The sequence below is a fragment of the Cariama cristata genome, unplaced genomic scaffold, assembly GCF_000690535.1.
Source record: "Cariama cristata isolate BGI_N322 unplaced genomic scaffold, ASM69053v1 scaffold28506, whole genome shotgun sequence".
In the NCBI taxonomy this organism is placed as follows: Eukaryota; Metazoa; Chordata; class Aves; order Cariamiformes; family Cariamidae; genus Cariama; species Cariama cristata.
Window position 1 is genome coordinate 1 of NW_009620859.1, and position 25,333 is coordinate 25,333.

The 25,333-nt window shown below is 40.2% G+C and overlaps 1 protein-coding gene across 1 annotated transcript in view; it reads left to right on the plus strand.

Moving 5' to 3' along the window:
- Positions 1-5,007: 5,007 nt before the first annotated feature.
- Positions 5,008-25,333, plus strand: part of LOC104162911 (metastasis-associated protein MTA1-like) — a gene marked incomplete at its 5' end in the record, with an annotated part of 25,911 nt that continues 5,585 nt past the window's right edge. The window contains 7 exons of the mRNA XM_009701752.1: positions 5,008-5,123; positions 5,960-6,111; positions 7,799-7,988; positions 8,374-8,463; positions 10,338-10,490; positions 11,535-11,570; positions 23,170-23,201. Coding sequence (XP_009700054.1) covers positions 5,008-5,123; positions 5,960-6,111; positions 7,799-7,988; positions 8,374-8,463; positions 10,338-10,490; positions 11,535-11,570; positions 23,170-23,201 — 769 coding nt within the window. The remainder of the gene's footprint in view (positions 5,124-5,959; positions 6,112-7,798; positions 7,989-8,373; positions 8,464-10,337; positions 10,491-11,534; positions 11,571-23,169; positions 23,202-25,333) is intronic.

A 25,333-nucleotide genomic window follows, 5' to 3' on the forward strand; every position in this document is an offset into this window, starting at 1 on the left:
CCCCCCGGCTATCTTCCACTGATAGGACTCTCATTTGTTCCTGTGATATTAATAGGAAAATCTAGGGAGAGGGGAGGCAAATAATAAGAAAAACAATAGAAGGCAGTCTTCGAAGGTTATTTCTCATGTCACATAGATATTATACAGTGAAAAATAACAACTGTACATGAAGCTTTAGAGTTCGTATTTTTTAACTTGAGACTGTGCCCCAAATTTATAATGTGGGTAACTGAAGCATGGAGAGTCATACAGGTAATTGATGGGAGGTTATAAAGTCCTAAACCCACATCTTAGATACTGGAGAAACATTTATGTCCTAGATATTGGACAGACATTTCTGTGCTCTGTCCAAGAACAACCCTGGTTTTGGGACAGACATCTGTAGTTGATATTGACTGAACCCAATGTTTGTATGCATGGCTTTGTCATGCATCCCTTAGGTTGAAAAGCACTAATGTGCTTTCCTGGTGAAAGGAAAAAGTATAAAATCAGTTGAATTCTACATTCAGGAAATACTGAAAAAAAATCTTTTAGTTGTTTCTGTAGCAATTTCTCTGTCAATGGTAGTGGTGTTAAATAGAGCAGCAGCAGCAACCTGAATGCACAAAGAGATTCCATTTTCTTACACCCTTCATCCTGCCATCCCCCAATGTGAACATAGGGCTTGGAGACCTTTCTTCTTGCAGATGTAGTCTCAGTCTCTTTCTCCTTCTAGTGTGTACCCAAACATACTCTTTAGACTGTTATGGAACTCATTCTGGTTTTACTGATCTTACAGGCATCATGCGTACTAGTTACTTGCTTTTTTTTTGATGAGAGTCTGGTTGTGTAGCCGGTACTTTTGGAAACTGGGACATCTGCAAATCATGAAGGCTGAGATGTACAATATTGTGTGGCTTTTTCTCTCTTTTGATTTGACCTAAGTGATATCAGAAGAGGTAAGAACAGAAAGGGAAGAAGGAAGTGCTCCATATAATCCCCAGTCTCCAAAATGTATTGATGTAAAAACTAAATTTTAAAGTTACATATGTAAATGTAAATCAATACATTCTACTTACAGTATTTTATCTGAGGATCTCGAAGCAATGTTAAAGCTGGAAACGCTGCCTTGCAAACAGCTGTAAAGTAGGGAAATATTATTCTCCCTACTGTGCCTCTTTTTTTAAGCTAATAGGGAAACTGGAGGAATACGTCAAAGCTTTGGATGAGTACAAGGGGCAGCTGCTTAACAAGCTGAAGATAATTCCTCTATCTGTTTCTTGGTTGTCCTCTGCCTGAGGAACAAGACTTTTTTCCATCTCTGTTTAGTTGTGCAGAGGTTCCATTGCAGCATGGAAAACTTAAAGGTGTAATGCTGTTCCTTCTTTTGTAGCCATGCTAGTTAAAATGGCAATCTTCAACATTTTATTGGAGAAAACTTCTCATTTTCAAGAAGCATTGTTTAGCAGTAGTTAGATCTGTTCTTAGAAGTGGGTATTCACAGTAGCCTGGAGAGTTGTGAGGAGACTTCACTGCTCTCTTACCTGGATAAGGAATCCAGCCATTTGCATTAGATGCCTAGAGGTAGATGGCATAAATGTATCTTACAAAGGATTAAAAATTTATATTTCTGAGGCTTTATTTCTTAATTGTTCTGTTGCATCTAGCACCACTATGGTTTTCTGGATAACACAAAATGTTCACTGATGGTGTTAAGTTTGTTACTTTTAATGACTAAAATCTTATGACTGTGCTTTGGGTCAAATGCTAGTTAGTCATGTAGTGAAGGGATTTCAGTGTTCTACGTTGCTCAGGATTATCTTCAGGTTGGGTTTTTTGGGCAGGGGCTTCAGTCCATGATGGCTAGTTTCTAGTGCCTTCTTTCTCCATGTGCTTTATCACCTTAATCTCTTTAGTTGAAACTAATCTCCTGCAGTATACAGCCCAGAAATCTGCACTTTGTGATCCCTGTTCTAGTATAACTGACTGCTCCAGCACAAATGAAACCTGTTTAAAAGATTTCCATTCTTGATGCAAGAGCTGGGGATGATAGTTTACTGCACCATCAGTATTCTCACTACCTTATTTGCATCTTTCACTTCAGCTTCATTAGTTGCCTGATGATTCATCCAGTTATTCATCTAACTCTCTTGTTAAGAGCTGTAGCAGGCTTTGATGATATCAAACAAGTTTAATTAACATATCGTCAACAATTAAGAGCTTTTTCTTCTCATATGATGAAGACATTAGCTGCCTAAATTTTATTGTTACTGCCCCTGTGAAACATGACCTTAGCTTAGGAGCAGCATACTTTCTGGTTCTTGTTGCAGCTACATTAATTGTACTGTTCCAAAATCCTGTGGTGAAGTTGCTGCCATAGCTAGAGCGTTTTTGTAATCGGTGTGATTTGGTGATCAGCCCTCACCTGTGCATCCCTTTCGTTTGAAATACAAGTTTGATAAGGGTTGTAGAGAGGAGAAATGAGTCAGGCCATCGCTCTCCTTTCTGCATGTGATCTTAGTGCTTTGGATGTGCATGCCAGTGCGTGCAGTCATGTTCACAACTAACTGTTTACAACCAGACATGTCAGGGCTTCCTGGCATGCTGCTCAAAACAACCAAAACCTTTTTGTGTGCATTACTGATGGATTTCAGACTCCTTTGCTGCCTTTTTCAGAGGATAAACTAATGTATAGAAGGGAAGCAACATGCCTGATGTTGAGCCATAAGACCTGGAGTGGAGGCTTAGTTTTCTTTACTTTGGTTTTTTGCTCTGTCTGTTGAGCAGCACTGCTTGTAGCAGTGTGCATCTGTGAGGACTGTTTGTTTTACAGCATCTTGGTAATGTTTGCACATGGAGTTTGCTAGTGAATCATTGGCAAAAGTTCTTTTGCAGCAGGTTACTATAGTGACATCCCAGAGCAAAACGCTGTATAGCATGAATGTGCCTTTTTTCACCTTTCCCTTTGTTAAATATGTCTGCAGATCTCCTGCCATCTGTGGTGTCAGAACTTCATGCCATTCTGATAAGCACCCTGAAACACTTTAATCCTTGTAAAAGCCAGGCAAATTAATAAGCAAAAGGAGAGGAAAACCTAATCAGGCTTGTTAAACTAAATGCCTTTATTTTTTTCTCTTCTCTTCTTCTTTTGGGTTGTGTATGGGCTGCTCAGTGTACTGAAGGAACAAACTATTTACAGTATTTCTATGCTGCTTAGCCTCCTAAGCTTTCTCATGAAACTTTACAGTGAGGAGCACTATCAGAATGCTGTCCGAAGTTTTTCTTGGACTGGGCAAATACTCTCTTGACTCCTTACGCAATGTGTGTGTGGTCCTTGTAGGTCATTCACAGCAGAATCTATTTTGTCTCTATAGAAATGGGGCTTTACCAAGCTCTGTGTCTTGGTGTCTGATCAGACATTTTCAAATGAGGAGAAGGATTACCTTGTTGCTTCCAGGGCAGTGTAAGCTTTCCAGTAGCGTTTGGGTTTGTTCTGGAGCTGCAAAGGCCAGTTGTCTTCAGAATTCAGTCACTTGGAACTCCTTTGCTTTCAGGGGGTCATTGCTGAGAAGGTGAAACCTAATATTGGTGCCCTATTAGAAAGAAATTAATTTGGCCATAGTCCCACAATGCTGTTTTTGCAGCCTTAGTCAGAGTGATAAGTAATAAATATTCTGGGTCACTGAAATCAGCATGACTCCTGTGTCAGTGGCAACTAATATGTAAGAAACTGCATTTTCGGAAAGCTATCTTATAAAGGCCTTTTTAAGATAATTCTGCTTGACTAAGTGGATTCTAAATCATGAGTTTATTAGTTGGAAATAAAAGGAATATGCCCACTCTCTTCAGTCTTAACATAGGAGAACATGGGTAAAATGTAACGGGGGCAAGTCGGCACTAAAGGCTACAGGCTTTTGTTGCTTCTGTAAGCTGAGCTCCTAACAGCACCTTAGAGTCTTTGTGTGTTTTGTAAGCTCCTGCTGTATTCTTCTTTGAAACTTCTTGTGTGACTTCTCCCATCTTCCTCTATTCCCCAGAAGTCCTGTCCCTGCAACACCAATTGTCCTTGTTTGCCTCCCATGCCAAGGATTTTTTTGAATGCCTCATTTTCCCCCTCAGACACCTCTTCCTCTGCAGACATTTTGTACTATTACATACTGCTCTCTATGCCAAGGTTTTGTTTGCCCTTCCGTTCTCAGCTCCTGCCAGTAGCTGCTTTTTTTTTCCCCTCCTGAGTCAACATTTTTAAGAGAGTATAGGGATGAGCTGAGGTGATTCAGATGTTGTTATATTGGAATGTATTAGTGACAGCCATCAGTGCATTTCTTGCTCTACAGATGTTAGGCTTTCAGACTTTTTCCATTTAGTAGAAACCTAAATGCTTTCTATTAGAAGCACAGACAATAGTTTAAGACTTGTCGGAAGGCTCATATTCATTAAAATCTCTATGTATACTCTATGTCCAAAGATTTTTTTAAATGTATTGGGTGTGCTTGTGTGAATTGTGGCTATATGATGCAGATCTTTGCAGTAAGACAACATGGAAGTATTTGTGACTGCAGTCTAGGGTTATAGTCCCTGAATAAGACAGGGGTTGCCCTTTCTCTGCCTACCATTCATGGTCCTTCCCTCAGCCTTCCTTTTGGAGATTTAAGTAATACATCCCTTGTGTTCAGGACTGTGAGAGATCTATAGCTGAGATCTTTTTGTTACCTAGATTAGAATGTCTGGGCTAGTGAGTAAGGTACCTGTCTGGCCTCACTGGTTTATTGTTTTTAAATGGTTTTGGACTCTTGAAAATAGCATCTAACTATTATTGCAGTTATTTTTATTATCAGTGTTATTTGAATATTATCAGAGACAGTGTGTTCACGGAAGTCAGACTGCTGGTAAGTATAGCTTGTTCTGGAAGCCACACGATGAACAAAATTTAAATCCTCGAACGCTTTGGGCCATACTTTTGAAAGTCAAGTAGGAAATTGCATGCCTCAATTAATGCTTGTCCTCCTTTTTGCTTTGTGTTTTAAGTAACAAGCCAAACCCCAACCAGATCAATGTAAATAATGTCAAGCCAGGAGTGGTAAATGGTACTGGAGTACAGGCACAGAACGCGGGAGCAGGACGGGCCTGTGAAAGCTGTTATAGTAAGTGACATGCCAGTATGGCAGTTGTGCATAGAAAGCATGAGTGCTGTGTTGCAAACAATAAAGTAAAAACTGTGTTGTGGTGGGGGTGGGAGAGAAGGCTTTGGAAGGGTTTGGGGACAGAATTTGACATAGCAGCATTTAAGCAAAGTTGGGGTTTTTTAAGCTACTGGTGTTACATTTGTAAATAGAATTATGAAGTACTAAAGGGGGAGTTTGTAAATGTGCTAGGGAATTGCAGGTAGCTATTGAGCAAAGACTTAAATCGTCAAGGTGTGAATTTGACAATTTTTTCATAGTTTCTTAGTAGATTTCAAAATATGTGATATCATTGTATTTGGTCTGCTGCCTGATATAAATATACTGAGTTCTAATGATTATGCTCCTTTATGGAGAGCCTTTAGAGATGCTGGAATATAGGACTGTATGTACAAGAAGTCAAGTCACAGATTTTGTACGTTCTTTACTCATAAAATTAGTGTATGAGGAGTTCCCGAAGACAATGTTCCCTCTCTCCCATGCTCTGCAGAAATTGTTGTCTACCAGTCTTGCAAAGTGAGAGCTTTCGGTTTCATTGGTGGGAAATTTTCCCATCCTACAGTTTTTTTTTCTGTTCATGTTTTAAAAGGGGTTTATATCTGTCATTAATTCTGCTGAAATCATAAGTACATTTAACAGTGGTGATGATGGTGAAGCCATTGTCAGTTTTTTAAGGTCTGTTTGAGCTTTACACTGTCTTTGTGGGGGTTTTCTTTTGTGATGGTTCTAAAGAGAATAAGCTCTGAAAAGTGATCCTGTGTAAGGATATATATAATTTCCACCTTTGTTATCTCTAGCCACACAGTCTTACCAGTGGTATTCTTGGGGTCCCCCTAACATGCAGTGTCGCCTCTGTGCATCCTGTTGGACGTACTGGAAGAAATACGGTGGCTTGAAAATGCCAACACGGTTAGATGGGGAGAGACCAGGACCAAACCGCAATAATTTGGTAGGTATTTGTGAAGCAGACTGCTCGGTGCTCTTGCCTGGAAAGCTGGGTGCCATGATATCTTAGTTGTTCACTGTTCTTAAATATTTAACAACAAAAAGAATGCCTTCAGCCTCCATTGTTGTCCTTGGGTTTGGTATTTCATGTCTTGCAAAAGTTGGCACGTTATCTTCAGCTATAAGTAATTTGTTACCAAGTACTGCCCTGAGAAAAAAAAACAAAAACCACCTCATTTGTTTAGCAAACGAGCCATCAAATGCATGGGGTAACTTAATGAAGATGGAAAAAAATGAAACGCCAGCCAGTGTTCCTCGTACTCAGTTTCCATAATTTGTGCTGCAGGGGGAAGAGGACTTTTTTTCCCATCGAGGAATTTATTATTTTCTGAAACCTGTTCCCTTTCCAAAGGCACATTCAAAATTAGATACCCCAAATAGCTAGTGGCTTTTTAGAGATCCCTTATCTTGTTTTTCTACTTGATCCTATTTTTTTTTAATTAATCCTCCTTCCTTTTGGATAGCTTTGAGTAAGCATTGTATGAGCTGCTTCTGTTTAATTTTTCCCCTTTTATTTAAAAACCAAAATTCTCAGAATTTTTCTGAATTTGGCAGTTAAATCTGGAAGCATCATACATTGAGCTGATTGGAAAAAGTAGCTGCATCACATGGACAGAAGGATAGTGCTCACTGAGCTTTGGTCAATTAATTTCCTTCCTCTGTCCTAGTCTTTACTATCATTCCCTTTCTATTCTATTTCTTTCGTTTAGCCTCTCTCCTTTCCAGGCTTCTGTTTGCCCTCTGAAGCTACCTAATTGCTGAGATAACTGCCAGGTTTTATCAGCCTTATACCTCTTGTTTGTTAATTAGAAAGTCTGTGAATAGTCAGAGAGGGGAAAGCCTTGTTCTCTCCAAACTGAAATTTCGTCCTGTTTTCCAATCGCGGGCAGGTTTGAGATAACAAGATACTACTTTCATTATTTTATTTGTTGACTTAGTTGCTTTTCATGAAGAATACACTGCTTTCGCTCTCTGTAGTTGATAAATGTCTTTCAGTAGTTTTCTTTATCACATGCAGTGAATATTTGACAACTCTGTAAATGCATTCATTGAGTGCAGAGTAAGAATTAAAACAGAAATTCTTGCAACTTTGAGACAAAAACATTCTTGCATGCTGGAAGTTTGCTTTGGGAAGTGTGTTTGTGATGTATATTTTAACCATACAGCTACTTTCTGATTTTCCTCTCCCTCTTGCAAATGATTTGTTATAAGGAGTTTGCATTGTATTTCCAGAGCAACTCTAAGCACCTAAAGTTGGACAGTCTTTCTGTTGACTCTATAAGCACTAAATCATGTGATAGCATCAGGTAACGTCTTCAGGTCTGGTTTTTGGATCCCTGCTTTAAAACTTGGGACAGCATAGAAGTAAATGCTTCCCTGTGAAGAGAAAATGTTTACCTTCATTTTATCTTTGAGGTATTTTGGAAGAAAATTCCAAATGTTGATGGGTCAGATTTGGGAAATGGGGAATAGCTGGGCTGAAAATACTTTCATCTGTAATACTGTTTCTGTTCTTATGTCTGTGAATCAATATCATATAAAATCACTTTCAACTACTCTTTCTCTTCTTTAAAACCATACTGTCTCATAATTATTTTCTAGAAACCATATTTATTTTTCTTTCTTTTTAGAGTCCTCATGGTGTGCCAGTACGAAACAGTGGTAGTCCCAAGTTTGCTATGAAAACACGGCAAGCTTTCTATCTCCATACAACAAAACTGACAAGAATTGCCAGACGTTTATGTCGAGATATCTTGCGCCCTTGGCATGCTGCAAGACATCCCTATCTGCCTATTAACAGTGCAGCAATCAAAGCAGAATGTGAGTGGTGATGCAGCTGGGACCTACTTGCAAAGGAGCCCTTTGAGATTCCTTTCCTACAAAGTTTGAGTTGCAACTTCTTGAGAATGCTCTCTTGCATGTAGCTAGTGGTTTCACAAAGTCTAGCTATACTTGCAGAGCATTCTAACTGATTGTAGGCTAGACAAATAACTTTGAATATTCATGAGTTGTTTGTTTTAAAATATTCATGTTTGCTGTTACATTTAGCATTCTCCTGCATTTATGTCCTATTGCCAAGACATGGTTGCAACCTGTACAATTTCTTTTAATTGGAAGGCTCTTTCAGGACACTTGAGTTATTAATTTAATTTTGCTATAATATGTCAATGTCTTTACCTTCTAATTATTTTTCTTTGTTTTACAGGCACAGCACGATTACCTGAGGCATCAGAAAACCCATTGCTATTAAAGCAAGTGGTTCGAAAACCTTTAGAAGCAGTACTCCGGTATTTAGGTATTAAAAAAACCCCCAAAAAACAAACAGCACCAAACACAAAAACCCCCAACCAAACAAAAGACCTTACTAGCTAATTCTGTTAACCGTTTCTTTTTCCATTTGGTTCTGGATTTAGATGCTGGTTCTGGATTAAAAAAACAAAACTGGAAAACCTTCCCATGAAGTTGTCCTTTTTTGTTTTCCTACTTAATTTGACAGACCTAGTGGCTCCGCAGTCCACTCTGGGCTCATGAGCTGTATGAGAAACTTTTTCAAGTGAAGGGAGCCATGTGTTTTCTGAGGCTTCCAATGTATGTGCGGACAAGTTACCATCTGCTAATGGAGGCACGAACATAGTGTTTTGGGAGCAATTGGTCAGTCCACTGTTCCAATTTTTGGGCTGTCTGGAGGCAGTTCCTACAGTTGGGTCCTCCAAGAAACCTCTTGGGTTTAGGGACAGCACTGTGTGCGACATCTTGTGAATCAGTTGCTGGCTGTTCTGTGCTGGAGCTAGACAAGGGGACTATAGTTCCATTGTTTACTTTCTTCTTGGTTTTTGTGAGTTTGGTGGTCTTGGTTGGGTTTTTTTGTTTTCTTGAGGACTTGGGCCTCATCAGCTTGTCTGTGGGGTAGCACTGAGTAGCTCCATCCAGGACCTTGGCGTAGGTTTTAGGTGCTGGAAACATCTAAAGTGATGCTATGTGACGTGCCAGCTCTAACTACAAATGAATGCAAGATCATTTTCCCTAGTGTTGCCGGACGCTAGAGATACCCTGAAGACATGCCTCAGGTTGTTACAGCAGTCTAACTTGAGTCTAACCACAGAAAGCTAGCTTGGACAGTGATACTTTGAAGGCTTCCGGGTTAACGAAGAAATTGATTGCCTTTTTACTCTGATATGAAACACTGGATTTGATTTTATGTTTCTTTGAACATTTTTATTGATGAAATATTGTAAGGCTCAGGGTTCATTAAATATTTACTGCTTTTCTGTTGAGTGTTGTACTTCTGTATACTAATGAGATACATATCCAAAGGTTTCTCAATCTGTGTATAGTGCAACCCAAAAAAGCCAATAAAGGGAGAAGTTTTGCTGTTGGATAAAATCCTGCTTTTAGTAGTTGTACAGAATGTAGCAGTAGATTTTGAGATTTCATTAGCGCTGTATCTGGCTCTCCATTTGACTACTGAGCTGGGAGAAGGGAGCGAAAGACGTGGAGGGAGTCTGATGGACTGGCAAGAATGTATTTTTGGAGGTGGTGTGCTCAGTGTGCTTTAAGTTATATGTTACTCAACTGTTGGGACTGTGAGAGGAAAAACTCAGTTAAAGCTCCCATTTGCTGTTGCTTGCAACTTTCTCAAACTCTTTTCAGTTGACAGTGTGTGCTTGATCTCTGCCTTGGCCAAAAGTTTGAATTTAGACCCTGTGTGTTCTTTATGGTGGTGCTTTGATTCCTTGCTTGTTTGGCCAGTTTAGAAATGGTATTTTTTACAAACCGTGCAAAACTGGCAGAGTTGTCATTTCCCCAGAGTTTAGGGGTGTTGCATGACGGCCCAAAGATGGTTTTTAATATAGAGCACCCCCAAAAAGATCCCAAATTGTTGGAGAATAGTGTTTTGGAAATAGAAACAAAGTGCTTTTGTTATCAGCTCTTAGTTTAGGATAATATTATGACGTTGGTTTTGACATCCTCAGTAGAGGTGAATTTCTAAATATACTTAAAATGCTTTATATAAATAGCAATCTTCAGTCAAAATTATTGACTGAGATAATTTTGTATATAAGGGGAGGTATACTTGGTCACCTTGGAAGTTTGCAGGTTGTTTTCAGATTTCTAATTCCAGTATCTTCACTAATTAAAAAAAAACTCCACCTTGCTGTTTTACAACAGAGTCTCATCCGTGTCCTCCGAAACCAGATCCTGCAAAGAGCTTGTCCAGTTCTCTCAACAGTCTGACTCCTGCAAAGTTTACGCCTGTCATTAATAATGGATCCCCAACTATCCTGGGAAAACGAAGTTACGAACAACACAATGGAATGGATGGTAAATATTTTTATGCAAATTGTATATTGTCTATATAGGCTTTTTCTTCTGTTCTTTTGGTGTACAAGGAGATTATTTAAACCTATAGTCCTTTATATCAATTCCAAGTTTCTTATTCTCAAGGGAGGTTAATTTTTTCCTTTTACAAAAGTCATGTGTCCCATTTCTCTTTCTGGATGAGACACATGATGTGTACTGCCTGGATGGTGCATGCACATAAACCTGCTGTGCTAGTAAAACTCTGCATAGCTTGACCAACCTTGCAGATGGCATAGTGAAGGAGAAACTTCCCATCAGTTTTTAAATGAGTAGTATGAATAAAACCTTAATAGCTTTTTTCAGTGATGTTTCCTTTTTCTTTTGGGGTTTACAGCTTTTTAACCTGTAGGTAGTAGCTGTGCAGTTCCCAGCTGGCTTTGTAATGTGTGGATCACCCGGCTTTCAGCAAAGCTACCAGAGGCTGCATGCCATTGAGAAAGGCAGGCTGCTGCTTAGCTGAGGGAGGCATAAACCTACTCCTGCTTTGCACAGAACCAGAGTGTTCGCTTTTGTTGGCCCTGGCACTGAGCACCTCTGGGCAGTGGAGTTTGGGCTTCATCTCCTCAAGAGTAAAAGGCAAGGAGAAGGTGTTTGAAGTGGGAGATAGATGCAGGGTGTTCCTGGCACAGACTCCAGGGCTCTGTTCTGAAGAGTTGCACTTACCTGAGAGTGTCAGGGAAGAGAAAATGCAGTCTTTTTCTCAGATGAGGATAAAAGGGCCCATTCAAATGGTCTTAACGGGAATGAGAACATGGAGGGTAGCTCTCCTTAACAGGGGAAAGGAACAGTTGGTTTAATAGTGACTCTGAGCAGGGAGGGAGATAAGGAGAATCTTTCTCATTTTCTACCTTTAATTTTAACTTTATATGTGGCTTATCTGAAATATAATTAGAAGCATTTGATATCTTATTGTTTGTGTTTTAACATTAAGAACTTTTTAAACTGCTGCTGTTCAGGTTGCTGATGTGATGTTTTTCTCTTTTCTGTTCACTTGTGCTCTATCAGGCAACATGAAGAAGCGCCTGTTGATGCCTAGCAGGGGTAAGACCTTGAAGCTGCGCTCAGCTTATGCTAGGAGAGTGATTTTTAGTTTCATCTGCTGGCTTGTCTGTGCTTTGTGGCTAACGAGTCTGTGTGCATCTTCTGTGTTGATGTCTAAGTGTTCCTTGGGTAACCATTTACACCCGTGGTTATGCTGCTCACCTTCCAGGCTTTCCATATGCAGATGACTAAGTCGTACAACCGTACTGAAGACATGAAGTGCTATGTTCAGAATCGATTTCTAATTCCTCAAGTTGACAGAACAGTTTTCTAGTGGTTTTGTGAAACTGCTGAAAGCTGTGATGGTTGGTTTGAAACCAGGTGTTGTTTCACTGTTTGACTTTTAAGAAATCAAAGTTTCATGCATCCTGAACTACTTTAAATTCACTTCAACCATAAGAAATAGAAGACAGTATTCACATCAAGTCCCAAGTTCAAGCCTCTGTATTTTCCACTGTGAGTGGACAGTCTCACCGGGGAGAGACTGCCTGCGCGTTGTCTACTTGCAGTAGAAATGGTTTTCAAAATTTCCACAGGTTAAAAATTAATCTGTTCTGACTACTGAATAGACCTCAGAAGCTTTAATTTGTGATAATGCAGGAAATGTACGTATGATATCACTTAACCAAATTCAATAGAACAGACCAATCCCGAATAGGTAGGATATACAAATGTCATCGCAAGACAGACAGATGCAAAAACTTAAGCTTACATGTTACCATGAAATGGCTGACACTGCATGTCCTGATGTTAAGCTTTGTGTTTAATGGCTGAGACAGTGGATAACTGTTATCAATATTTACATGCATGCTTATATAAGTGCATGTGGAGAATACAGTAAGAATGAGGACAGTGATCATTCTACTGTCTTGCTGTCTTTAGGAGTTCATACCTTGATATTGTATTGCTGAGTTTTTAATGTGCTTTTTAACTTTTGTGTTTTGGGAAGAATAACAAAACCGTGCTGCATTGGTCAGTTTGGCTTCCCCACAAGCTTTATCTAGTAATGAGGGAGGTAGATGCCTAGTAGTTCGCTGAATTTCCACAGCTCCGAGTGACTACCTGCTTATGGGCATGCCTGCTATTCCTTGCTAAAAGTCCTCATCAGCAAGGGGACTGCTGAGTCACTCAGCAGATGACACACTTCTGAAGCTCTGAGATGATGTGGCCCAAAGGAGGGAAGTAGAAGAACAACTGATCCTTCCCTCAGTAGGGCGCTCTCTGTGTAGAGCACTGGATTTGTTAACCTGAGACCATTTACTTACTGGAAATGGAGGATTCTTGTTTTAGTGTTTTAAAATGTCTGTCTGCTGGTATACATACTTGATTAGATTCATTTCAGTCATAACTGTTGCTGGAGCAGTTTGCAAAAAGAAGATTTTTGTGAAGTACCTCTTCAGGCCTCCCAGAATACGTGTTTCTCTGAAGCATATGTGGGTAGTTGTGCAAGAACTGGCTCTCACTGAGCGCCTGCTGCTTTATCTGGTCAGGCTGTTCTTAGCCAGTCCCTAAAATACTTGCAGTAGTATTTGTTCCTATAACCACTAGGTAGCGGAGTACGATTCGGTCCCAGAATATGTTTTCCTGCTGGGGTAGTGAGTGTTAACTTTTGTGAGCAGTTCAGCTTAAATTTGTTGGTTGAGATTGATTTGTGAATGGAAAATGTTTGTCACACTGCAATTTCGACATCTGGAATGTTTTCTGACCCTGGGTTGCTGCAAGCTTTGCCGAGACAGAGAGAGAAGGGAACCACCTGCAAGGAAACGAGGTTTAAAGAACTTGGATCAAGATCTGCTTGGCACAGGGAAACAGATGGTGGAAATTTGGTGGATCTGTTTCTGGCCTGGAGCCAGTTTGTGTACCAGTGCCACTTAGCATGTGCCTTCCATGTGAGCTGGTGAGCTTTGCTGACTCTGGGCACAGCTAATACCAGTTTCCTGTGCCATGCCAGAACTGGGAATGTGGTGCTGAGACTTCTTGGCTCTGGATGGAGTCATACGGGCTTACAAGTTTCGGGGGGCTGCTGATGGGAAGAGGAGGTCAGAGAAGAGGAAGAGCCCAATTTGAAACTGTTGTGAAGAAGGGGTGAATGGCAGCAAGAGTGATGAAGCCTTGTAACCAGAATTTAGGAGCCAATGAGTCAGTATAAAATAAGTATAAAATGAGTCAGACTGAAATAAACCCATCTATCCAGAATGACGGATTTTTTTATTAGAACTGACCTAAAATAGAAGAAAAAGATTAATGAGAGTAAAACTGAATTGTTAACAACCAGTCAGATTCTTCATTTAAATAACTCCTGTAGATACTATGGGAAATTGTGGGGTTTTCTTTGTTGTTTTTGTTTTTCCTCTCCACTTAGTGATACGTGGTGTCATACTGGTTGGTTTAGGTCATTGTAGGAGTGTACTGCAAAGAAAAGCTGGTGTTAAGATGACTGCACAGAGAGGCTGAAAATATTCTTTCTGCACAAATTTAGGTGCAGGAAGACACTTTGTCCACCTATGTTGAAATAGTTTTCAAGAAGATGTTAACCTACTGCAATGTTACATGAATTATCCAGGGTTTTTTGTGCAAAAAAAATGTTGTGTTGATGGCACCTGGAAGAAACCTGAGGGTTTGGACAGGTCAAAGTCCCTGACATATGACAGTGGACAGCTGTTATGGTGGGCTTTAACTGAAGTCTCTTTGCTGGTGATAAAAGCCTTTTGGTGCTGGACTATTACTTCCAAACTTATGGGAGAAGTACATGTACTGTAAATTATGGCTGGCTTCTGAGCTGATCACATGTGATGAGTTTGTAAGGCTTTCCTCATGGCCAGATTGTAAAGTAGTATAAAATTAAGAGATTGCTTTGCAGGGAATGAGCCAAGCAACCACTTGTAGTTTTGCTTGGTGTAAAGCATTAAGATCCGTGTTTATTCGTATATATTGGTGGTCAGGTTTGTAAGGCATTAAATTCCCATGGCACCTGCTGCCTTGGTTTAGAATTAGGCTGTTTAACATTGCTGAAAATTGAGCTGTTCATGTAGGTTTTTGGGTGTTCCTTCGGGCAACACTGCTGGAAGATTTTCATCTGACTCTCTACCACCCCTTGGTATTTAGGACAATAGGTGGTTGATGATTAGGATTCAGCCCTCAGAAAAGTTAATCAGTGAAGTGCCTTGATGAATGTTCCTGCGTAAATGGAAACGCCGTTCCTAAATGTGCCCAAAGGATGACTGAGGGTGGAGGAGTCGGAGATGGAAGATCACCTAGTCTATAGATGGGTGCAGGCTGATCAGATTGAACTCTGTCTGAAGAGAGGTAGTAATGGGAAGAAAGGAAAGGCTGGGAAAAGGGGAACCTTGGCGGCGAGAGATCGAGGAGGAAAAGAAGAGGAGACTGTTGTTAGTGGGCTGTGGCCAGGACTAGTTAAAACTAATTGTGGAAATGTTGGAAGTTGCTGAATTTAAGAGTACTTCAGATTTCTCCTTTGGAATTTTGTTGTTTGTTTGTTTGTTTTTTCTCTTGCTACTGTAACTCCAGCTAAGTATCTTTAACTTTTCTTTTTCTGACTCATCTCTGCTTAACTCTAGAGAGCTGAACTTTTTCAAGCTTTGAATATGATTTGTCTGGCCAGGCATCTAGAGTTTCAACTCGTGCTTGAAATCAAAGAACAGGAAAATATTCTTAATCTCATCTCTCCTCACTACCTCTGCACTATTTTATAAGAAGGGTGTAGTCCTTTCATCTATTTTGTTTTCCCTTTCTTTAAATTGCATTAGAGGCATCATTAGGCATACAATGCCCTTCCCAGCTCTCTTTCAACATTAGGTTAGCATGGACAAATTGCTGCAGAATCCTATTTTTGGAGCATGAAACGTACATGGAATCTAATAGGCTGTTGAATACAGTGATGTTAGAAATTATTAGTTTACTGCTTTTTCATTAATGTTCTGGAGCTTGACTGACAATATTTGCCATGAAACTTACTGGAGAGAGAGAGGATGTTTTATGTTCTGGACCCTGTTTACTTTTTTCTTGCAGCTGTCCAGGATGGGGTTTATGTGATACTTGTCTATGCAAATTCCTACTGGGGGAAGGGAGGGAACATTGTTAGATTTTAATTTTTTCCCCCTGTATTTTACACCATGTTAGCTTTCATCTAATCAAATTTGTTTTTCAGGGTCATCACATGCACTCTAAAATTGGCAGAAAGAGAGAGAACATGCATGAGTAGCTGAAATAAAGGGAAGGCTTTTCCCAGCAACAGACTTGCATTGATAAAATGGTAGTGGATCGAATGCTGAAAATTGGAGAGGGTTTATAGAAGAGCTGTGAAAATGGTGAAGGGACTGGAAAACACACTGTATAATGGAGAATGCTTTTATCAAAGTGGAAGTTGTAGATGTTTGTCTCTGCTGACAGGAGCAGCAGAAGTGTAATAATAGAGGGCTTTTTAGTCTAGGCGGGAATGAAATAATGAGCTGCAGTAGCCAGAAGGTACAGTAGAAAAACTTTGGCTGGAAACAAGCTGCAAATTTTTGAGTGAGGTTAATTAACTGTTGGAATACCTTGCTTCTGCTACTGGGGATTTCTAAACCAAAATGGAATGTCAGTCTAATTTAACGTGTTCTGGTTCATTGTTTCTCACCTCCTTTTGGGGAAACGTGAATGAACTCCTAGAACTGGAAGCATTCATCAGCTTAGCACGGCATTAGTTTAATTATCAAGAGATGAGCATGAAAGTGAAAATACTGTTCTTGATCAAAAACAGCTATCAAGGTGGGAATGTAAGGAAATTCTCTAGCATCAGCTATGTAGGTGACCAGACTTATCTCAAAGTTTTTTTCTGGCTGACTTAGACGTTGCAGAAAATTTGGACTTACCTGTGTGCATAAGTTGCATTAAAATTCTGCCTTGATCAGCTGTGGCCCTGGCTGCCCTTTGAAAGTCGAGGATGACCAACCCATCCAGGAATGACTGCAAACAGCAGGGAATATTAGTCCTTTAATGAAGGAGTACTGGGGAAAAGTCCTGGCTTTAGCTGTTGATAGCCAGACCAGAGTAATGCTGACTAGTGTCAAGAGAGAAGACGTTCAGTGCTTCTTAAAGGAATGACTGTTTCTTGCCAGCAGTAGCACAGCTGGGAAGAATGACAAGTTACTTGAAATGCTGTTTGGAGACCCCAAGAACTGTGTCTCTGTGCAACTTCCTTGCTTTAGATTATATGCCAAAAGTACAGGTTATTTTTGAGAATTTTACTTGGGACTTTATGTTCAGATGTTAAGTGGAACTCTTTTCACTTGCCTTCAGCTTAGCCATGATACTGTGATTGGTTTCTTTCTGTGTTATGGAGAAAGATCTGGAAATTAAATTGGCAGATGGGCATTGTTCTCTATGGATCAACTAGTGAAAACCATTTTATTTAGGAGGGATGGCATGGAGTTACAAGCAAATGTTGATTGAGTGAGAGGAGAGTGCATATCCCAAGGCAATGGTGGGGAGCAGGTGTAATTGATATGAGAGGAAATGAATGTGTAACAATGCAAGGGCAGAATTGCAAATGCCCCGGATAGTACAAAGCCTGAATTGTAATTAAGTGGAATCTACATGTGTGATACGTATCACATATATATATACACACACGCGCACACACACACACACACACACACACACATATGTGTATATGATGTGTAATACTCCCAGTTCTAAGTACAGTGAATAATTTAGTGGTTCCTAGTTTACATAACTTTGATCAGCAAATCCTAAAGCAGTGAGGTGCATAATTTTGATAGTTTTGTTGCCTCTTTTTTTAGCCACTTAGTCTGTTACAGCCAGCCAGAATATACCATGATGCTCTTTTAGGAATGCGGGTGGGTAGTATTGATTGACTTAACATCCAGATGGATAGCAGCTCTCCATTCTCAACATACTTGTCCAAGGGTACCTACTGACTCATTGTAGTTGGATGTCACTGCCCAGAAAGTATTAGTAGGGTCCTTGAAGTACTCTTAGTGGAAGGTACAGCTTTGCATGAACAAACACATGTGAGGCGGTACTGTGAAGCAAATTAATGTGAACTGTTAGACCAAGTGTTTTAGGAAGTAGTGTCCAAATCTAACGAGGTTAATGTGCAGGAGTTAGTGGAAGGAGGTGGCTTACGAACCACTACTTACTTGTCCAAAATTAAAGCTGCTCTTTGTGGAATCTCTCATTTGGACTTATTGTTCGTTTAATGTTGTCTTAGGTTTATCTGTCCAACAGAGAACTGTGATCACTTCTGTGTTTCATTACAACCAAAACAGTCTGTGTTTCTGTATTTGTTGCATGGGGCTGGGCTTCTGTATTCTGAACTATATGAATCTTTCCTTTTTTTTAACCTTAAATCTTTTTTTTCCTTTTCCTTTGCCAATCTTGGTAGGAACTTACTTAGGTAAGTAAATTGCAATTTTAACATTGTTTTTATGTACAACAGAATTTTAAGAAAATGTTAGTCTAGGTGGTGTTTGGTACAATTTATGCTCTGTTCTGCTTGTTGCACTTGCATTCCTGAAGGTTTATAGCCTTTGATTGTTAGAAGGTGGACACTCAATCTGCTCACAGCCGTAACATGCTCTTGGCAGTTTAAGAAAGAGAGGGGTACTAAAGCATTCTTACAAGCTTGCAAAAACTGTATGTGTGGATATGTCAACACACAGGGACTACTTCAAACGAACCAGTAACTTGGAAGTGAAATCCTTGTTCATCAAGCCTCATTCATGCATGAATTTTTGTATTTTTTTCTAGCTTGCTCACAAATGTGGTACTGTTGATGTTTTTATTACTGCTGGGAAGGGTGGAATCCCAGGATGAGGGTTACTTTTGGAAAAGAAAAATGCATATGAAGAGCGTATGGATTTTTGAAAGCAATGTATTTTAGTGTAGCAAACCTGCTGGTTGTGAAAACGCATGTTAAATTCTCTGCCTTCATAGTGACTGAAGATGTGCTTACAAATGTTACTGCATATTGCTTGTTCTGCATGATACTTCTCTTTAGTAAACAGAGGTTAAAACCAAAATGCCATCTGTGACTAATTGCTTGATGTCCTGATTGTGTTTTTTTTAAAACAAAGGAAAAGGTTAATTATGTTAACATGAGATGTTAACATAACAAAATGAGGCCCATTTTTTTGTGTGTGGTGGTTATGCTGAAGATTGGAATTAGCAAGTTTGAGTAAATGTAAATTTAACAACTCCAAGTTATGGCCAGTGGCTGGAAGCTGGACTACTCTTCCCCGTTGGTACTGGGGTCAGCTCTGTACGAACTTCGTGTGCCGAACTACGAAATGATCAGTAAATATACAGGCACCGGTGTATATGTTCAGTCAGGGAAAAGCACTGCAAAGTTTCTACTCAAGTAGAAAAGTGGCCATGATTGGTGCTTATTCTGCAGCTTCTTGACGCTTGCTGTGGTAACTTCATGGAAATACCCCTGCACTCCAGTCTGTGTTGGGCATACTGCTGAGGGTTTAGGCTCTCCTGTTTCTCAAAATGGCAGTTGTCTACTGTGTGGAGTTGGCAAAAAAGCAGGCTGAATTTGAGCAGTGGGAATAATTCTTGAATGCTGCCATTCAGATGCTGAGGTCCTCTCACTGGACTCGTGGGGGCTCAGACTGGATCAGCAAAGAGCATGCATGTCTACTCTCGGGCTTCCAGTGGGACCAGACGTGCTGGTTTGTGTCTCATTGGGAAACTGGATTCCTGCACTCCACTCTGTGTTGTTGGGTGCCAGCTGTTCCCTACTCCTGCAGCATGCTCTTGGGGTGGTGCTTTAGTCGCTGCTGGAAGTTTAGATATTCTCTCATTTAAATTTTTTTTTTTTTAAAACAAATCTGAAAGCGTTAGATTCAAATGATATGAGACTGTTGGAAAAGAAACAGGTTGGTTGACTGAGAGGTGTTTCCCCCATCCCCAAAAGATAAAACAAAGCTGCAAAGTAACAGTAGTAAGAGACTTGTTTTTGTTTCTGATAGTGCTTCCCCACCTGTGTTTCTTTGAGTGGAACTGTATTAATCTGCAGCTTTGATACTTCAAGAATGAAACGATCGTTAGGGCATAATGACCTGCTGTGACTGGTTTTGAGCCAAAATCTCAGTAATTGTGCTTATGCTTGAGGAACAATTCTGAGGTCTTTGTCACTAAGCTATGAGGAGTGGAGGCACGCTCTCAGGGTGTGGGTCTCTGTACTGTGGTTTGGTGTTTTATTGCCGTTTCCATAATGATGTAGAATTATCTGTGGCAAAGGACATTTATGCTTATCTGCAGATATGCATATGTTCAATTTACCCTGTCCTCATTTTATCCTCCGGGACTTGCTCTTTATTTCGGTCTATAGAGGAGACTGGCAGGAGGAATTGAATGGCAGGAGGGGGCTTTGGAATTTTTTCAGTGCTGTGGAAAAAAACATTTAATCTTGAGTTTTCAGAGTATATTTCAATTTCTTTGGCTGCAAAAGAGTGGAAGACCTGCTTAGATTCATCATTGTAGACCTTTACACTTTGTGGTTTTAAAGGTTTGGTCAGTCCTGAAAACACCACCTTTTTTTTTTTCAGTTGTGGGCTTGTTTTGTTTTTTGGGGGTTTTGTGGTTTTTTTGTTGTTGGTTGGTTCGTTTGTTTGTTTAATCTCATAGGAGGGCGGAGGTTAGCCTTATTTCTGATGTGAAGCTATGTAAATTCAAGCAGTTGGACCTTAAATATCATCGAAAGGAATACTCATACTTTCTACCCTGTGGCTTCTCTAGACATCCCTCCATAAAATAAAGACAGTTTTTTTTCCTGGACAGGAGCTGCCAGAACCCTGTTGTATTTTGTTTCTGGTTTACATATTCATATACTGTCTTACATTTTTAACCTGCTTGTGGATGCATGTGTGTGAGAACTCTCTCTCAAACCTTGATCTGTGAAAATGGCGCAAGCACCTTGGGGAGGACTAAGTTTCATATGGTGAGTTACCTGTCTGTACTACTCCTTACCCAGGGACGGAGGATTGGTTTAGTTCTTAGCGGTGCCTGTCTCACAGACCTCATCTCTTGCACAGAAGCCACCAGAAACTTGGGTGAGAATCCATTGTTTCCAGAACAGATGCATCCCGTTGACTTGACAGCTGTTCTGCAATGGGTTACAGATGTTATGCTGTGTCTCTGCATCTCTTTGGTGACTGTTGCGGGTAAAAGTTGCTCATTTGTTAGCAGTGCTTCAGCTGCATATGCTTTTAGTGTGGGGTTTTTTTTTTTTAATTGCAAACTGAAGGTAGTCTTTTTAGTGTCTGTTTTCATTCTTTCAAACTCCAGTTATCAAAGTGTGACTAAAGGGAAAATTCACGGATAACTAAGATTAATATGCTAATTGATACCTTATTACTGTGATAGCAAGAATATAATTTGTATTGAGACTGTAACTTTATTTTGTGTCCTATTCTACTGGAGACAACAAAAAGTTGTCTTGGGCAGCTTTATCCTAGAAATTACAGTTTAGGGGGTGAGGTGTGTCCCTGTTGTTAGCACTGCTTTGCTGCTGTTTGAGGGCTCTGGAGCTTTGGGGCTCAGAGTGAGTAGCAGTTCTGCTCTGCCTTCGCTCAGTTTGTATCAATCTCGACATCTCTGGGTTAATTCTGGTGCTTGGGACCAGCGCTAGTTTACTGTCTGTTGTACATCCAGCAGTAGTCATCGCAGCAGCCACGTATCCACTGCTCCTGTAGGCTAGTCTCTTCTGGCATCAAGAATGTTCTTAGTTACAAGAAAAGAGCAGATCTGGAATGTGGTTAAAGTGAAATATGTGGCTTCAATCCAGGGACTTGCAACCATTGATTTACATCTGTCAGAGCCCCTGTGAATGGAGAAAATGTTATCTTTCTGTTATGGAAGGGGGAAGAAAAAACAAGCGCTACGGCTTAGCTCTGAAGCCAACAGATTCAGGTTGCATCCTGCTGGCTGTGCTGTTTCCCAGCACCTGTGGAGCTCTTTGTCCATCCATCTCAAACGGCTGCTCACAGCTGTGTTTTGGATGTGATTGCTGCTCCCATGTAAAAAGGAATGATTATCTGGTGCGTACATTGCCTTTGTCAATATGCAAAGGTTGTTACTGGACTCCTTACTTGGTTCCTTGTACATCTGTTCTACAGATTTGATGGAAATCTTTCTGGCAACGATTTCTTCATCCCTGTGGGCACTTAGGCACAAAAATGCTGCAAAAATTGAAACTATATGTCTTCGTGTTTGAAGTAACTAACAGCATACATCTACACAGAATGGGAAACACAGTTGATATAAACTGTTGATTTTAATGTGGTTTCATGATACTCAATGCTCAGAAAATATCTCCTGTTCCGCCTTGCTCCTTCCCAATACCTTGCTGTGCCATGTGTTTCCTGGCATACTTGCTGTGGGTACATTGTGTTTGGTTTTACTAAGGAGAACCTCAAGAAATCTGTTGGGAGTATGGACCATGAGCTGTAAAAGTTCATTTTTGCTGGATTCTTTAGAAAGCTTTATTGTTTCATCACAGCTTAACTCGCTAGCAATAGGAAGTTTCAAAAGTCAAGCTGGGAAGCTTGCTATAAATGGGAAAGCAGAAATCATACTGATAACTTCTGCAGCTAGCGACAGCATTTGCTGGTGCCGGCCCTGCAGTACTTGTTGGATTTGATGTACTGACATTTTGGTTCTCAGCCAGAAGGGGCTGAGAAAGATGGTTTGGTGTACTCATGTTGTTAGTGAAATGGTGGGTTTTGGGAGCATGCATCTTAGAAAACTAAATGGCGCTGACAAAAGGTTTATTAGTTCACTCTGTGCCATACCCAGCTGCCTTATAGTAACATGTCATTCTCTTATATCCCAAGACCTTTGTGTGTCCTACAAGGTCTCATATATGTAAAGTACAGATTCAGTACATAGCTATGGCAGCACGATAGGGTATCTGATAGTATACTAAGCATGCTAGTAAAATCAAGCCGTTGTGCTTGGAGCTTTATGGTGCTGTTGTGTTACTGAGGAAGGGTTTTGTGTGATAGCTGGAGTCGCTGTGCTCTGCGACTGATGGAGCTACGCCTGTGGAGGTATTTACTTGTGGTAGGGTCAGCAGAACCTGTTTGCTGACAGCTTGTAGCTAACGTCTGAGCTGAAGAGTTCCCTGGGGATCCAAGGATGATAGGAAAGATTTTATTTGTTGCTGTCTTGACAGTGTATAATACCTTCCACTTTCTCCTCCTTGATGTCAGTAAATTCTTTCAAAACTAAAACAGAACACCAGATTTTTCCCAAGACTTGAGGAAAACCTCAGATCTGAAAGAAGAGGTGTACTTTTAGCGGTAGTTTGAAGAAAGGTGTGAGTAAACGGAGAAAAGACTGGGCGAATGGAACATGTTTTTTAACTTGGGACCTCTGCTCTTCAAACCATGTTGTTAAGGAAGCTTTTTTTCTCAGTTAGCTTTCTAGGAGGGGAGACGTTAGTTTGGTAGACAACTTTTAGCAAAACAACACAGTTGCAATCATAGCTGCGTGTGTTTTGATTTTGTACTTTTTTCTGTCTTGGAAAAGCAATGGTCTTACCAGCTCTATTCTCTTTCCTGTTTGTTAGGTCTGCCTAACCACGGACAAACCAGACAAATGGTAAGAGAATGTTCATTTAACCAAAACAGGGAAAAGAAGAATTATTAACCCGTGTTAGATAGAACACCCCACTAAACCGTAGTGTTTCACTTCCGTCTTTGCTGTTTGCAGCTGGTCATACTTCCCAATTAATTGAAAAGTTTTTTAAAAAAAAAAAATATTTTGGGGCATATCAAACATCCAAGTGGTTAAATACAATGTAAACCTCAAATCTGTCTATCTATGTGTATATATAAATGAGATTCTGTTTTGAATGGAACATTTTGTTTCTGCTCATACGGAAATTGAGTGGCTGTTTATAGCAAAGTTCTGGGATGTGTTTCTAGGTGGAATGTGTTTCCCTGAAGGAGGAAGGTTTAAATGATGGAAGGGTTTGTTTGGAAAACAGTTTCGTTTTTTGTTGGTTGTTTTTTTTTTTTAAGGAAGTTGGTGTGCAAGTTGTCTGCTGAGAATGTTTGGTTTTTGTGTTCTTTTTTTTTTTTTTTTTTGAGTAAAAATTATTCCTAGCCTTTCATCCATTATGCTGAGTTTTATCAAAGGACAGAAGCAAATAGCCAGTCTGATTGATGCGTCTCTGGCAAAATGCTTTCTCATTAAATTCACCTCTGTGTGAAGGGGCCAGTGGAAAGGCTGTGCATCACTTTCCCTCCTTATGCATGGCTTATGGGAGAGAACTTCAAGCAGAATTTTTTTTTTGCCCAGAAATGATCTTCTGGTGTTGATTAAGTGGAGCTTGCCTCATTAGGTGAACTGCCACAAAGTATTAGCGTCAGTAGAGTCACTCTGACATGGGTCAGTCAGCAGCAGGTATGACTGATGGTCACTGAATGGTGATCACAAGCATTATTAAATCTAATAAATGTTCTTGGATAGTGTGCAGTATCATGAGGGTAGGCTATAACTTGAGCATGCTGGTCTGCTTGTAATAACGAAGCATTCATTTGGTTTGTTACTTGAGCATCTGATCCGAAGTGGTAAATTGTATTCCTCCATGAATTCAGCTTCACTTCTTGTCACTGAGGAGACTGGCTACTTGTTTGTGTCTGCTGAATAAACCAACTCAGTGCAGTGGGGGAAATCCCTGATGACCTAACACTGTTTAGGTGTTTTAGGGCAAAACCCCTGAATTGCCTTGATTTCTGGTTGCTTGATAAAGTCTGCTATTGAATTGAAAATTAAAGGTTCGTGTCTCAGGATGTACCATTTGAAACAGATTGCTCTGTGCAGGTAGAGAAAAGGCAACCTGGAAGCACAGGCGTGCCCCTTCTAGGTATTTCCAAGAACTTCTCAAGAGTTGTTCTCCTGTGTAACACATGCGGAGAAAATATCCCTTGCAACACTAATGAAAGGATTTCTTGGAGAAATCTGGAGGGGGCAAAAAAAAAAAAAACCAACAGAAAAGCATTGTATTTGAAACCTTCTTCTTAATGAATCTCAGATATAAAAGCAATTCTTGAAGTATTTCAGTGGTCTGCTGTGGTGCCGAAGTTTTCTTGTATAACCATGGAGCTGGGCAACTAAGAAATTACATTGTTATTGCACTTGTATACACCACCTTAAAAGAGCTTAGGATTTTAAAAGGTGGGATTTTGTTTCTTCACCTCTAAAGCCCTAATTTTCTATAGCAAGTAGATCTTGCTGGCACAGTTGATTAAGGCTGGTCAAAAAAAAAGTGATCTATCATATTTTGTTTTCTCCTCAGAAAAAAATGAGATGGATGCAGGGTTTTGTTGTTTGTTGTTTTGGTTTTTTTTTTTTTTCCTTGGTTAACAGACTGAAGTGTTCCCTTTCTAAGTCAAAGTGTTAAAATTTGGTTGAGTTTTTACCATAACCTGACACTTGAGGACTTGAATACCTCATGTCCCCACCTTTCCTTTTGAGGTGGATCTCCCAGGGCAGACATCCCTCCTGCACACACTCAGTTTCCCATTTCATGGGCGGAAGGGGAAGCCTTGGTGCATCTGGGGAGATGGTCTGACCTCGGACGATGGCCTGTGAAATACCAGAATTAAATTTCTACAGGCGCACTTTCTGACCAGCTTTAATTTATGCATATCAAATTTTCTGGGCCCTTATTTTGCACCTTTCCTGACTGTCCAGTGTTACTGATTTCAGTGGGATTTCTCAGTGTG